General features: G+C 36.1%; 1 protein-coding gene across 1 annotated transcript in view; it reads right to left on the bottom strand.

The window, feature by feature from the left end:
• The window catches only part of pitpnc1a (phosphatidylinositol transfer protein cytoplasmic 1a), a 125,458-nt gene that overhangs the window by 32,816 nt on the left and 76,331 nt on the right, over positions 1-16,311 (bottom strand). The window contains exon 2 of the mRNA XM_073833926.1: positions 4,756-4,904. Coding sequence (XP_073690027.1) covers positions 4,756-4,904 — 149 coding nt within the window. The remainder of the gene's footprint in view (positions 1-4,755; positions 4,905-16,311) is intronic.

The raw sequence follows: 16,311 nt of genomic DNA, 5'->3' as shown, positions 1-16,311 counted from the left end.
TGTTTGCACTTTCTGTAATAGTTGCATACGAGTCCCTCAGTTGTCCTCAATGTGAAAAGATAAGTCTGTTCTAATGATGAGAGAAATCGGGAGTGCAGAGCCGTGTAAAAATGTGTACTAAACTACATGTGAACATGCATTTATTCATCTCACTTGCACAAAAACAGATTCAGTATTTCCTCAAAATTAATAAAAACATTAAAACGCAAACTTAGAATATGACACATTTAATTATAGCATATTATCATATTAACAAATGTCTGCTGCTAACCTTCAACCATACTAATAAACAAAGTAACGTAAAAGTAATGTAACATTACTTTCCACAAAAGTAACTAAGTAACATATTTAGTTAAGTTTTTAGAAATTAACGCAATATTGTAATGCATTACTTTTGAAAGTAACTTTTCCCAACACTTTTAATAACAAATGTGTCTTAAAGGAGTAGTTCACCCAAAAATGTACAAAATTTTGGAGAAATGTAGTGTTCTATTACAGTGAATGGGTGCCGTCAGAATGAGAGTCGAAAGAGCTGCGTGTTTGAAAGAAACAAAGACATCACTGCAAAAAATGCTTTTCTTACTTCGATTTTTTGTCTTGTTTCCAGGCAAAATATCAAGTATTTTTTCTACCCCATTGGCAGATTTAGCTTGTTCTAAGCAAAAACTCACTCAATTTGGACTTGTTTCCATACAACAAGAAAATTATTTTTACTCGTCTAAAAAATCCTTCTTGATTTAATTGGTTTTAGATATTTTGGCTGAAAACAAGACAAAAAATCTAAGTAAGAAAAGCATTTTTTTACAGTGATCTTCAAGGAGTTCAACTTTAAACCGTCTCTTCTAGCCAAAAAAGGGGTCCTCTATCCACAATATTGCTTTTTTGAGTTATTTTGTCGAACTATTACGAACTAACATTTTGGCCAGAAGCAATGGTTTAAAAAAAAATAAAAAACATCTTAATGATGGGTTTGTTTCTTTCAAACAAGCATCTTTTCATTTCAAAAGATGTCAACTGATGGACTCTTGTGTGGATTACTTGTGTATTATCATGTGTTTTTATCAGCTGTTTCTGACTTATTCACTGCAGAGGATCCTTTCCAAGTGATGTAATGCTACATCTCTCCAAATAAGAAGAAACAAACTTATCTAAATCTTAGAAGGCCTGAGGGTGAGTACATTTTAAAGGGTTCATAAACTGAGAAACCAAAATTCCCCTGATCTTCTGACATACAAGAGGTCATTGTACTATCAAAACATCCTGTAAGTTTCAGAATTTAAAACATTGTTGTTAGGCTAAAAACAGCTTATATTGAAGCCAATCTGTCAAAACAAAAGAATGAGGAATGTGCCACTTTATGACATAATACTGTGGCTAAACGCTCAATGCCTATTTCTACAGCACTGCCTGTTTAGCACGGTTTAGCATGTAGTGTTTATGAGAGACACAAACACAGGTCTACACAGAAACCAAATGATAAAGATGGCTCCGAAGACAATAAGACCCTGTGCAGCACCAAGTTGTGGAAAAACAGCCTTCTAAACCCAACATTATGAAATAGTGGATGAACTTTATTTGTAATAAAGTTCCAGACCGCATCAGTAAGAACTTAGTTCTTTGTTCACTTTATTTTACCACAGATTTGTTTACAAGCAAGGCACAGGATTTTCTAGAAGATTGAAACTAAAAGACTATGCTGTGCTGACTATATTGAATCTGACAGTAATGTGAGTAGAGTACCTGTATTTATTAGGTAAACACTATTGCTTTGTCTGTTAAAGAGATTGTTTGATATGTACTTGATGAGTATTCATGTGTTTTTAACCTGAATCACAACAGTGTTCAGCTATGAAGAATATAGGCTGTCAAACATGCATAACTATTAGCCAATCATAGCAGTGGGCCTTTACTTTCGAGATCAGAGCGTTCTGATGAGAGGGGTTAAAACAGGACAGAAAATAGCCTATTACTTCTAAATGGTTTGTTTTGTATGTAAAAATCTTGATAATATTATAAGTAGATCTAGCGGTACAAAAAAGGCATTTTATGACCCCTTTAAACATTTTGAATAGACATGTTCAGTGTATGAAGATCATAAAGCATGTCAAGTTCTTCCTTTTGTTAACAACTTGAAGTAAGCAAGGTAATGGTCCTCTTGAAAAGTCCCACAGAGATATTTCCACCAGTCAACGTTCTTTTCATGGGTCTGTATCTTTTTGCTTAAGTGAGGTGCATTACCTAGGCATTACATCCTTTCTGTTTCTTACTCTGTTGTCTGAAGCAAACTCAGATTTGTATACTCCACCCTAATGAAAAACAATCAGCGGCGGAACATGCATTGCTAGAGTCTCACGCATGGCGAACCTACGCAAGTTTGCCTCGTTGCTATGACAACCAGTGTGGACGTGCCAGCGAAAGTGACTGCAGTCTGAACAGGAAAAAATAAACAGATCTGTCCACATGTAACCTGCATTTAAAGCAGTTAGAATACAAATCTGATTTAAAAATTTGTACTATTATAGGATTTGTAAAGATTTTGAACTATATTTTTTATTTTCAGCTTTCATTTTAAATTTAGCTATAGTAGGTTAAAGCAATTTGTCACAAGCTTTCTGCATTAAAAAAAAATGATATATACAGTTGAGGTCAAAAGTTTACATACACCTTGCATAATCTGCAAAATGTTAATTATTTTACCAAAATAAGAGGGAACATATACAATGCATGTTATTTTTTATTTAGTACTGATCTGAAGAAGATATTTCACATAAAAGATGTTTACATAATAGTCGAAAAATAGTTGAATTTATAAAAATGACCCTGTTCAAAAGTTTACATAGACTTGATTCTTAATACTGTGATGTTACCTGAATGATCCACAGCTGTGTGTGCTTTTTTTTCTAGGGATAGTTGTTCTTGAGTCCCTCGTTTGTCCTGAACAAAGTATTCTTCAGATCCCACAAACTCTTTGGTTTTTCAGCATTTTTGTGTATTTGAACCCTTTCCAAAAACGATTAAATGATTTTGAGATCCATCTTTTCACACGGAGGACAACTGAGGGACTCATATGAAACTATTACAAAAGGTTCAAACTCTCACTGATGCTCCAGAAGGAAAAACAATGCATTAAGAGCCGGGGGTGAAAACTTTTGAACAGAATGAAGATGTGTAAAAATTTTTTATTTTGCCTAAATATGTTTTTTTTTTTATTTAGTACTGCCCTTCAAAAGCTACAGAAGATACTTACATGTTTACCAGATGACAAAATAAGTCAAATTTACCCTGATTATCAGATTCAAAAGTTTTCACCCCTGACTCTTCATGCACAGTGAGTGTTTGAACATTCTGTAATAGTTGAGTCGCTCAGTTGTCCTCAGTGTGAAAAGATGGATCTCAAAATTACACAGTCATTGTTGGAAAGGGTTCAAATACACAAAAATGCTAAAAACCAAAGAATTTGTGGGACCTGAAGGATTTTTCTGAAGAACAGCGGGCAGTTTAACTGTTCAGGACAAACTATCACTAAACAAAAAACACAGATGTGTATCATTCAGGTAACAATGAAGTATTAAGACTCAAACAGTGATTCTTAATACTAAACAACAAACAACAGTGGAAAGAGGATGGTTAGCACACAGTAGAAGGAAAGTCAAAATCTGAAGTCCGAAAAGACTATCTGGATTCTGAGGCAGAACTACCGCTCTGATTGCATTTATTACTGATAAAAATGACCAAGCATGAAAACACAATGTGATAAAATCATTTATAGCTTCACTAAACACATTCACAGAAGGCCCAAAGCCCAGCCCATCTGTTTCCCATGGTCTAAACTGGTTGTTAGTGATGTCATGACCACCTCTCAGCCAATCATGACCCGCAGAGGAACAATTTAATCAGACTTGTCCTGGGGGACCGATGTCTCAGCTCAATAAAGCGTCTCTCCAAAAACACATCTGCATGAGCGATTGATTTATCAGTGGCCAGAATGGGCAGCGTCTCGGGGGACGGTGTCCTGAACCCATTTACTGGCTATTTTTGGGAAAGTGTTTGGGTCTCTAGTCATGCCCTTGCTTATTCTTGTTAAACTAGCAGCCGCTTAGAGACTGCTCTCTTAGTGGGAATGAATTGAAGATCTCCGGTGGACTGCATTGACCCCGACTGAGGCTCAATGTCAATGTACTAAAAACATTTATAAAAGAGACTACAAAGACCAGTGAAAAGAGAGAGATTTGCAGATAGTAAACGGAAATAGAAAATCTAGGGCAGAGCCTGATTTTCATCCATTTTGCTTAGAGTTTAAGTGACGTCAACTGAAGAGCAAAGTCTAATATTTAACAACAATGAAAGATAGATATTCACATTCATAAAAATAACATGAACTGATGAATCAGGCACAAAAAGACCAGAAACATGTTAAGGATTCATTAAATTGATCAAAAGTGACAGTAAAGACATTTATAATGTTACAAAGGTTTAACTGCTGTTCTTTTGAACTTTATATTCATCAAAGAAACTGAAAGAAAAATGATCACTGTTTCCACAAAAATATTAGGCACCGTTTTCAGCATCGATAATGAGAACCATTATTAATAATTGAGGACCCATTAAAATTAATAATAATTAAGCACCAACTTTTGACTGGTAGTTTATATATTGATTAACTAATACAGTATGAGTACAGTGTATCACACACTTTGAAGTGATACACCTAAAGAGTTTTGCTTTGACAAGTAATTGCTGATATATGCTACTCACTTGTTGAGATAGATGCGTTTCTCAGTGAACTGTCCCGAGCCGTAGTTGGGGTCCTCATAGGGTTCGTTCTGCACCACCTCCACGCCTTCTCCTCTCTCGCTTTGCTCATGGCTGTGCTTGCTGATCATGTACAGCTGACCAATCCTGTACTAGAGACACAGACACGAAACAGTCATGACAGGCATATTCAACTCACATAAAACAAGACATAAGCCAAGCACAGAAATCACGCTGGTCATCAGTTATAGGTAGTGATGCACAGAAATTTCTGAAACTGAAAAACATACCGAGAAATGAATATGCAGACCGTTTCGGAGGGCAGAAATTATTGACCGAAACTGTGTGTTTTGACTGTGTCAGTGTCTATTTTGGCTATTTATGCACACAGCAGGTATAAAATGACAGCAAATAAACATGTCAGCTATGTGGATTCTAGAATTGGGTTGACAATATCAGTTTCTCATATTTTAACTAATCTTCATTATGATGATCTGAGATCTGCACACAAAAATCTTCACGAAATATTACTTATTTTTAAATATAACACAGAAATGACAAGTCTCGTACTTTGCTACTTTAGTTTTGAAATATTAGTGCTTAAACTGTGGAAAGACATCAATGAAACTTGTAAACCATACTGTATGTTACTTATCACAGGAAAGCTGATAATATAAACTCATTAGTTAGGGGGGAAAAAGCATTTTACTAGACATATGCAGTATATTACATATACATATATATAAAAGGTTGAAATGTTGTCTTTGTTATTGAATGTTTATCAAAATAATTATTACAGCCATAGTTTAAATATTTCAACAACAAAACATTTCAGGATTTCTCTCCATATAGTGGACTTCTATGGTGCCCCCGAGTTTGAACTTCCAAAATGCAACTTCAAAGAGCTCAAAATGATCCCAGCCTTATCTTGTAAATTTTTTTAGAAAATAACCGATCGTTTTGCTAGATTAGAACCTTCTTTCCTCGGCTGTGATCGTTTAGAGCCCTTTGAAGCTGCATTTTGGAGGTTCAAACTCGGGGGCACCATAGAAGTCCTCTATATGGAGAGAAATGCTGAAATGTTTTCCTCAAAAAACATAATTTTTCTTACGACTGAAGAAAGAAAGACATGAACATCTTGGATGACAAGGGGGTGAGTACATTATCTGTACATTTTTGTTCTAAAAGTGAACTAGTCCTTTAATCAATCATTAAAAGTTGATACAAAAACATATGTGCAATTAAAATTTTATATATAACTACATTTTCATTTGAATTCAGATTATTAATTAATTAGATTAATTAATTGATTATTAAATAAACTAATTTTGGTTTAGAGTTTTGACTAAATTAAAACTTTAATTCGGTTTCTATGGAAGCCGGTTTCAGCCCCTAAATAAACTTTTTATCTCACTATTCTGACATTTTTTCTGTCAATTGGGAGTTACAAAGTCAGAATTGTGAGAAAAGGTCAGAATTGTGGGATATAAACTCGAAATTGTAAGAAAGTCAGAATTGCAAGATGTAAACACACAATTGCGAGAAAAAGTCAGAATTGCGAGAAAAAAAGTCAGAATTGCAGGATATCAACTCGAAATTGCGAGAAAAAGTCAGAATTGCAAGAAAAAAGTCAGAATTGTGGGATATAAACTCGAAATTGTAAAAAAGTCAGAATTGCAGGATATCAACTCGAAATTGCGAGAAAAAGTCAGAATTGCAAGAAAAAAGTCAGAATTGTGGGATATAAACTCAAAATTGTAAGAAAGTCAGAATTAAAGGATATCAACTCGAAATTGCGAGAAAGTCAGAATTGTGAGAAAAAGTCAGAATTGCAAGTAAAAAGTCAGAATTGTGGGATATAAACTCGAAATTGTAAGAAAGTCAGAATTAAAGGATATCAACTCGAAATTGCGAGAAAAAGTCAGAATTGCAAGAAGAAAGTTAGAATTGTGGGATATAAACTCGAAATTGTAAGAAAGTCAGAATTAAAGGATATCAACTCGAAATTGCAAGAAAGTCAGAATTGTGAGAAAAAGTCAGAATTGCAAGAAGAAAGTTAGAATTGTGGGATATAAACTCGAAATTGTAAGAAAGTCAGATTTGCGAGATGTAAATTCGCAATTACTAGTTATAAAGTCAGAACTGCAAAAAAAAAGTCAGAATTGTGGGATATCAACTCGAAATTGCGAAAAAGTTAGAATTGCGAGAAGAAAGTCAGAATTGTGGGATATAAACTCGAAATTGTAAGAAAGTCAGAAATTGTGAGATGTAAACTCGCAATTGCAAGTTATAAAGTCAGAATTGCAGGATATCAACTCAAAATTGCGAGAAAGTCAGAATTGCGAGAAGAAAGTCAGAATTGTGGGATACAACCTCGAAATTGTCAGAAAGTCAGAATTGCGAGATGTAAACTCACAATTGCAAGTTATAAAGTCAGAATTGCGAGAAAAAAGTCAGAATTGCAGGATATCAACTCGAAATTGCGAGAAAGTCAGAATTGCGAGAAAAAGTCAGAATTGTGGGGTATAAGGTCAAAATTGCGAGAAAGTCAGAATTGTGAGATGTTAACTCGCAATTGTGAGTTATAAAGTAAGAATTGAGGGAAATAAACACGCAATTGCGAGAAAAAGTCACAATCGCAGGACATCAACTCAAAATTGTGAGAAAGTCAGAATTGCGAGAAAAAAAGTCAGAATTGTGGGATATAAACTTGAAATTGCGAGAAAGTCAGAATTGCAAGAAAAAAAGTCAGAATTGTGGGGTATAAGGTCAAAATTGCGAGAAAGTCAGAATTGTGAGATGTTAACTCGCAATTGTGAGTTATAAAGTAAGAATTTAGGGAAATAAACACGCAATTGCGAGAAAAAGTCACAATCGCAGGACATCAACTCAAAATTGTGAGAAAGTCAGAATTGCGAGAAAAAAAGTCAGAATTGTGGGATATAAACTTGAAATTCCGAGAAAGTCACAATTGCGAGTTATAAAATCAGAATTGCAAGACAGTCAGAATTGCGGTATATAAACTTGGAATTACAAGAAATAAAATCAGAACTGCACGATGTGTACTTGCAATTCTGACATTTTTTTCTTTCGATTGCGTGTTACAGTAAGAATTGTAAGAAAAAAGTCAGAATTGTGGGATATAAACTCGAAATTATCAGAATTGCAAGTTATAAAGTCAGAATTGTGAGTAAAAAGTCAGAATTGCAAGAAAAAAAGTCAGAATTGCAGGATATCAACTCGAAATTGCGAGAAAGTCAGAATTGCGAGAAGAAAGTTAGAATTGTGGGATATAAGCTTGAAATTGTGAGAAAGTCAGAATTGTGAGATATAAGCTCGCAATTGTGAGTTATGAAGTAAGAATTGTGGGATATAAACTTGAAAGAGCAATAAATCAAAAAATCAGAATTGCAAGATATGATCTAGCAATTGCAAGGAAAGTCAGAATTGAGAAATAAACAATTCTCAATTACCCTTTTCTATTCAGTGGTGGAAATGGGCTTCCATAAGTCTCAGTAAAAAAAAAAAAAGGTGCCTCAGTAGTTTGTGTTATTCAATCTTTAAAAAACAATGTATGAGACATTTAGCAGCAGAAAAACAGAACATCCCTAAATGAAGTACAACCTATCATAAAAAAAAACTTCATATTGCTTGCAACACTTTCCTCGATTAAGGCCATTCCAGATTACCAAAACAAAGTAATTTGTTTTCCATATTTTACTTGAAAATATATATCACAATGAAATCATTCAGAATTTCAGATTTGTGCAGACTTTAAGCGCACTTATGTCACATCAAGTTATACCTGATTTATACACTCATTGATGATATATTTGTCAGACTGTCTACTCCTGTTAACGGCCAAAATATCGCCAAAGTGAAGCAGATCAAAACAGTGCAAGATTAAGGATAGCCTTTGGTGTTTCAGACCATAGCAGACGTCAGCAGAAACACAGCACAGCCTCACAGTCACGCGTGGGGTCATGCTCTGCCTGATACAGGGTGCAGTATCATAAGTTCTGGAGTGCATGACAGCTGTGACAGCTGCTTATCTGTGTGAACAGAACAGGCCTCGGGCATCTGTTCAGCTCTCTGCATCTCCAACCCAGCTACTGCCTCACTGGAGACATGCAAAGATCCTTATCAAGCCAGTCATACATGCAGAGTATGACCACAGCCCTGCAGCTCATGCGGTTATATTTATATGTCAGTGATAAGATATGACAAACTTCTTATTTGAGAGCCTTCAGGCTGGCCAGATGCTGACTGTGTGTGTGCCAGAGCGAGATGAACATCTTTGCAATCATAGTCCAAATGAATATCTTGAGAGTCAGCACTGCAAACACACACTAACATTAGAAGATCTCCATCTAGCTACAATACACACAGTTTCTTATTTTCGTTAGCGCTACTATGCGTATCTAAAATGGAGCTTTAAATCTCTTTGTCTCTTAAACAAATCAGACAGGAGGTGTGTTCGACTTTTCACAGTAAGTGTATAAGCTTAGACTTATAAACCAAATGACGTACCATAGATTTTTCCCCACAATCAGTCAAAACACCCGCTCATATTCGGCACTTTGAAACTCATTCAGTAGCTGTAGCGTCATGACAAGCGCCAACATGTTTACGTCCTGCAAGGATGGCATCTAGCATTTCTTGTCTCTGCCATTTGTAAGCTCTTTCAGTAGCTGTGGTCGACTAAAAGCCTCAAAGGCATCAGGGCTAAAGTGAAAAGAACAAAAACGCAGGTCTTTAGGAAGTTTTATTCATCCACAGGCATCTTCCCATTCTTTTCTTCTCCTCTTATCACTAGGAAAGCAGCAGTGTTGGGCACGTACCTTTAAAAAAGTAATTAGTTATAGTTACTAGTTACTTCTCACAAATAGTAACTGAGTTAGTAACTGAGTTACATCATTATAAAAGTAACTAATTACCAGGCAAAGTAACTATTGCGTTACTTAAAAAAAATCTAATTTAATATAACTATAAAATAAATATAAAACATTGTACACTAATCTACACTTTAATGTTGTTGTGGGACAACGTGAGAGACAACTATCAAATTCAACATATTATTATAAATATTATCATTACTATAGTGGAACAATAAAGCACAAATAAAGCATAGATGGTTTAGACCTTCAAATATTTATTGCACAGACCACAACTCGTCAACAAATAAGTCTAAATATAAATTATGCTTCTGAAGAAATGTACCAAAAATAAACAAAAAATAATAATTATTATTATTTAATTAATTATGTGGCGGCATGTGACGATGTGAGCACCTTCAGTAGATTAGACGCAGAAAGACTTTTTCCTTGGCATAAGTTGCACGTTACATAAACATTTTTGCCTTTCACCTCAGCGAGGGAAAAGTATTGCTTATACTTCCAGTTTGCAAAAGCTACCTTTGAACTTTTTGGACTTGCCATCGTTGTGATGTTGCCGTGGATGTTGGTGCGTGCGACTGACCGTGCGCGTGCTTGTGTGTGAACACCCGCACTACTCTGCCTCTGATTGGCAAACAATGGAAATTTACTCAATCTAAGCCAATCATCGCGTTCTCAGTTACACCACGTTTACAGACACACCGATCATCATCACTGGTTATCTGTCCCGCCCCAAACCCCGAGCACACACAAACACACAACCCAAAGAAAGAGCTCCTATGGCTGAGAGAGACGCTCCTCGCATGAAAACCGCTTCAGTGTTCTCAGTTATAGTAACGCGCATTTTATTGTCAGTAACGGTAACGGCGTTGTAACGGGGGAAACAGTAATTCGTTTGATTACTCGTTACTGAAAAAAGTATCGCCGTTAGTAACGCCGTTTATTTATAGCGCCGTTATTCCCATCACTGGAAAGCAGCATGACTTATATTGCTTCTCTTGTTGCCCTTCAACTGAGAATTACAACCAAAAGCCGCACAATGTAGCATTGTATCAGTATTTTATAATTATTTTCACAGAGTGCAACCATTTGACGTCATCATAACAATAGCGCCCCCACAGTCCAAAATATGTATAAAACGTGGATTTTTTAATAACATAAATCTTTCATGTATTTCCTCCAACAGTTTTTAATAAGCAACATCATTTACATTACATTAAGCCATACAAGTCTTAATACCTGGGCTTTTAACCAAGTAAATACCCACAAGCTGTAATTCCTCTTGGAGAAGAAGCAATATTTCAAAAGTTTAAATCGATGCCAGACACAACTATCATAACGCTTAACCTCCTCTCTCCCCTGAAGCATGCCATGCTCACCTCTGCGTCCTCCGTTCATCTGAGCGTTTTAAAAACCACAGCTCTTTGTTTGATTAATGAGAAATTGTCCTCATTGTTATCCTCTGAAACCCAATTAAAGCTGCAGAAAAAAGCGAGAGAACGAGAGCGGCTGTGGGGTTCAAGTGCTGGTGAATAATTCATCGCTACCACTTTCACTTTGTGTGTGACGGACAGGCGTGAGGAGAGATGAGAGGACGGACAGACTGCATGAGAGCCCATTAAGAGTCGGGAGTGAAATGACATTTTAAAAATAAATAAATCAGGCAGGGATGGAGAAGCGCATCCCCCCAGGCAACTGCTTGATCCTCTTTGATAGCAAACTTAAGTCTTTTTTTGTTCTTTTAAGCGTGACTCTGGTTTCACCCACAGCAGCACTCTGTTACCTGGAGAGTGCCTGTGTTTCATGGGAATGGAGTTAGTTAATGGCGAGTCATTAGATTGTGCTGTCAAGGCTGCTCTTTGAGTGCTCTTGAGGGCTGCCCTGATTGTGTTGGGGGAGAGAAAACTGTGGTTTTGTTGATACTGAAAAACCTCTCTCGGACGCACTGAAGAAAGACTTCAATCATGTGCACAGAGAGGTTCACGCAGTGCAGTCTACTGACTCTAGTGTGTCAACAGCACGTTCAAATGGAATGCAAGTGGTGTGTCTTCACTTGCCAACAGGGTTGCCACCTTCGCAATTGCACGAGGATCAGGGTTCTTGGTGTCTGGTCATTCATGGCAATACTACAAACATTGTGGGTTACGTGCAAAATTTGTGATGTCATCCCTGGAGAAAAAAACCCCAGCTAAAACCAGCCTAGGCTGATTGGCTGGTTTTAGCTGGTCATCCAGCCTGGTTTTAGCTGGTCATAGCTACTGACCAGCTACTTCCAGCTTAAACCAGCTAAGACCAGCCTAGGCTGGTTTTAGCTGTTTTTTTTTCAGCAGGGATAACATTCAGCACATTACCATATGACTATATATAAATTAAACACAAAATGTTATAATTGCACATTTTTACTCACTTCACATACAGTTGAGGTCAAAAGTGTGTATACACCTTGCAGAATCTGCAAAATGTTAATGTTTTTACCAAAACAAGAGGTATCATACAAAATGTATGTTATCTTTTATTTAGTACTGACCTGAAGAAGATATTTCACATAAAAGACATTTGACCCTATTCAAAAGTTTACATATGCTTGATTCTTAATACTGTGTTATTTAAAGTTATTCATGACTCCCTTGTTTCACTTGAGCTGCCCGCTGTTCTTCAGGTCCCACAAATTCTTTGGTTTTTAACCATTTTTTGTGTATTTGATCCCTTTTCAACAATGACGGTATGATTTTGAGATCCATCTTTTCACACTGAGGACAACTGAGAGACTCATATGCAACTATTACAGAAGGTTCAAACACTCACTGATGCTCCAGAAGGTAGCACAATGCGTTAAGAGCCGGGGGTGAAAACTTTTGAACAGAATGAAGATGTGTACATTTTTCTTATTTTGCCTCATTTATATCATTTTCATTTTTATATCATATTTCATTCATAAAAGCTACAGAAGATACATTCCCCAGAAGATAAAATAAGTTAAGTTTACCCTTAACTTAAAATGCCATGATCTTAAAGCATAGTTTTTCCTTCTGGAGCATCAGTGAGCATTTGAACCTTCTGTAATAGTTGCATATGAGTCCCTCAGTTGTCCTCAGTGTGAAAAGATGGATTCTAAATCATACAGTCATTGTTGGAAAGGGTTCAAATACACAAAAATGCTAAAAAAAACAAAGAATTTGTGGGACCTGAAGGGCTTTTCTGAAGAACAGCAAGCAGGACTCGTGAACATCTGTAGATCATTTAGGTAACAACACAGCATTAAGAATCAAGTGTATGTAAACTTTTGAACGGGGTCATTTTTATAAGTTATTTTCTCTTGTGGACTATATGTAACTCTTCTGTGTGAAATTATCTTATTCAGACCAGTACTAAATAAAAATGAACATGCATTTTCTATTTTTGTAAAATTACATTTTGCAGATTCTGCAAGGTGCATGTAAACTTTTGACCCAAACTTCACATTAATATGATGTAGAAGTCTTTGGCTGCATTACAGTTCTTGATGCCAATTCCAATTTTTGACTATATGCAATTTTTTGGAAGTCCAGATTACATCTACTTTTAAAGGGGACATATCATAAAAATCAGACCCTATATCAGAAGTTTAAAATGCATGATTTCAGCATGAGAGACATGATAATCAAAACCAAACAGATGTTTTATGGCAGAGAATCTGAGTTACGAGCTGTAAAAGCACAGCCCTATTCTGGAAAAGGGGGCAGGGAGCAGCAGCTCATTTGCATTTATAGAGAAATGCACGAAAACAACATGTTTCTGCTTCCACTCAAAATAGGCATTTTTAAAAATAAAACTGATCTGAGAATATCAGAATGTGCTTTTTTCTTGCTTACATGTTCATTGGGTCATATCCGATCTGTGGGAGGAAAAATCTGAATTGAGTCACTTGAACCATGTAATGCAAATGTGGCTTTAAAGGTACAGTATCTAGAACAAAAGCTTAATTCCATGTGTTCTAATGTTCTAATAGAAAAATGTGCGAATTCATAATGCAGTGCAACTAAATGTTGCATTCTCAGCATTGTAATAATGGGATTATCTTATTTTTTTTCCCGTCAGTAGTCTATGGTATAACTACTATCATGGCAGAACAACAGTTTCAAATCTCGACTAATCATGAGTGAACAAACTGTGCAGGGAAATAATGCCACTTAGATGACAACAGGATCCAGTGGGTAAGTGGGTGCAATTCTTGATTGAATAATACTGAATAGCTGTAACCTCCATCATAAGAACTCAGTTGACTTTCCGATTGTTTCACCATAGTGCCAGCACACACACACACACGGCAAAAAAAGCAGAGCCACTTGAATACAAACACTTAAGAAATGCTTTAAAACCTTCCCGGATGATGTATTGTCACGAAAAACGCTATTGAGAAGACAAAGTGAAAGACTGTATCTCGGGCAACAGGCTGTTGAGAGTGGGCGAGCAATGGTAACAGATGACTGTAGAGCCATTATCTAGACAATAGTCTTTAGACTCCACTATATCATTAAACCACGAGCAGCAGCGCCACATTTACATTCCGCCCATTCGCGACTAATTAGAAAGCTTAAGGGATTTTGTGCCCATGGAGAAAAGGAAATTAACTGTGATCTTCTTGACGAGAACAACTTCAAGTGCTCCAGCTGTCTTTAATGACAAACCGGCAACTGGCTTGTACACAACAGATTGATCTTTTTGACCTTCGTGCATGTCCTTTTATGAAGAGCAGAGAAAAATATGTAGATTTTTTTGCACTCCAAAACATTCTTTGCGCACAAAAAGTAGTCTTGTAGCTTCATAACGTTACGGTTGAACCACTGAAGTCACATGGACTATTTTAACAATGTCCGTACTAGCTTTCTGGGTCTTAAACGTGTCAGTTGTGTTGCTGTCTATGCAGGGTCAGAAAGCTGTCGGATTTCATCCAAAATATCTTAAACAAAGGTCTTACTAGTTCGGAAAGACAAGAGGGTGAGTAATTAATGACAAAATCTTCATTTTTGGCTGAGCCATTCCTTTAAGGCAGCACGAGACTAATGATTTCATCTGAAATTGACAAGCTTTCCACAAAATCCTCAGGCTCTGTTATTAGAACAGACTGAACTAACATTGTTTACCAGAGCTATTGCTGGGTGATAATTGTGCTCTTGTTTCAGAGAGAACACTTTTTAAACCAATACCTCACACTTAACTACCCAGAGAGACGTGAAGCGTTGATTTAACAGTGCTAAGCAGTCTGCATCAGATGAAGGGGGGCTAATCAAACAGCGACGGTTCTTCTAGAAAGCTCAATCAGAACAATGAGCAAAACAGTTTCTTATCAACCCACGCAAGGTACACGCTGTACATGAGCCAAAACGAGCTCTATTTTATGCTGTAGATGTGGCATGATATTAGATATATATAGCACAGTACAGAATGAATACCATATTCGTGTGCCACGCTCAAGGCCACAGTAAGCAATTGTTGGAACCAGTACAAAATGTTCATCATGGGCCAACGCACAAACGCATTACCGGGGGTCTCCCTCGCTTGAAATTGCTTTTCAGAAACAGGTAAACCATGTAAATCAAGGTCCGTTTTACCGGTCCTGTGCTAGCCAGTTGAAATTGCTCTACTGAACGCTCCAGGGTTGGGGCCATTCATGAATTGAATTGAGAATGAATGGTAAATTCCAATTCACTTCCTGGAATGGAATTGGAATTGGAATTGCATGCGGCTGACAGGAAATGGAATTGGAATTGGAATGCCAGGAAACAGAATTGAATTCAAATAAATTCCACTAAATTCCACTTGAGTTGCTAAATAAAATAATTTGACTTGATTTGCTTAATAGTTTATAGTACATTAAATATTGTAAATCACTTAAACAAACATAAAAGAAATACAAAGTACTGTATGTTCAGTATGTTAAGCGTGATCATTTCACATGCCAAATTTCAGGAAATGATGATAATTCGATGCAATAAAAAGTGAATGAAATACATGAATGAACATGACTCATTTTTTGTGAGTTGAGACATAATATATGTGGTAATCATATATTGAATGTATAGTACATCCACAAACTTATCACCACAAAGAATACCAAGGTATTTCCATATCTGACAAATTACTCTCATGGTGCCTTGTTTGGTACTTTATTTAACATTTTCTTATGAACTTGTTGAGCTCTACTGATTTAGGGGTGGGGTTAGTGGTTTACCTAAATAAATGGTTTCTGTATGAAACAAATCGTACAAATTCATAGGAAGTCAGTGATTAGTAAAATAGTTAGGCTTTCTCATGAGGTTGTGAGGACAATGTGCCCACTGTATAGATGTATGGCAACATAATGTGACTTATTTCCAACACATTTTCATAGAAATAATAACTGTTTTATGTCTTGCCAAATTGGTAGTGAATTTAAATGAATTCAAGTTTAAATTCATTGTTGTATTTGTTGAAATTTTTTTCCCAAATTCTGTTTAATATTTTTCTAAATTCTGCCTTTTCTGTTCAAATTCTTCTGGACTCAGTTTTAATGGTTAAATTAAAATAAAATATTGATCAAAAACATGTTTAATTAATTGAAATCATGAAATTCACACAATTTAACAGCAATTTATTAAAAGTTTAACTAAAATTTTAAGGCCCTATAAAACACCAAATTAAATTT

This window comes from Garra rufa, chromosome 1 (assembly GCF_049309525.1).
Source record: "Garra rufa chromosome 1, GarRuf1.0, whole genome shotgun sequence".
In the NCBI taxonomy this organism is placed as follows: Eukaryota; Metazoa; Chordata; class Actinopteri; order Cypriniformes; family Cyprinidae; genus Garra; species Garra rufa.
Note: the sequence above shows the minus strand (reverse complement) of the source record. Positions and strands in the feature narration are given on the sequence as shown.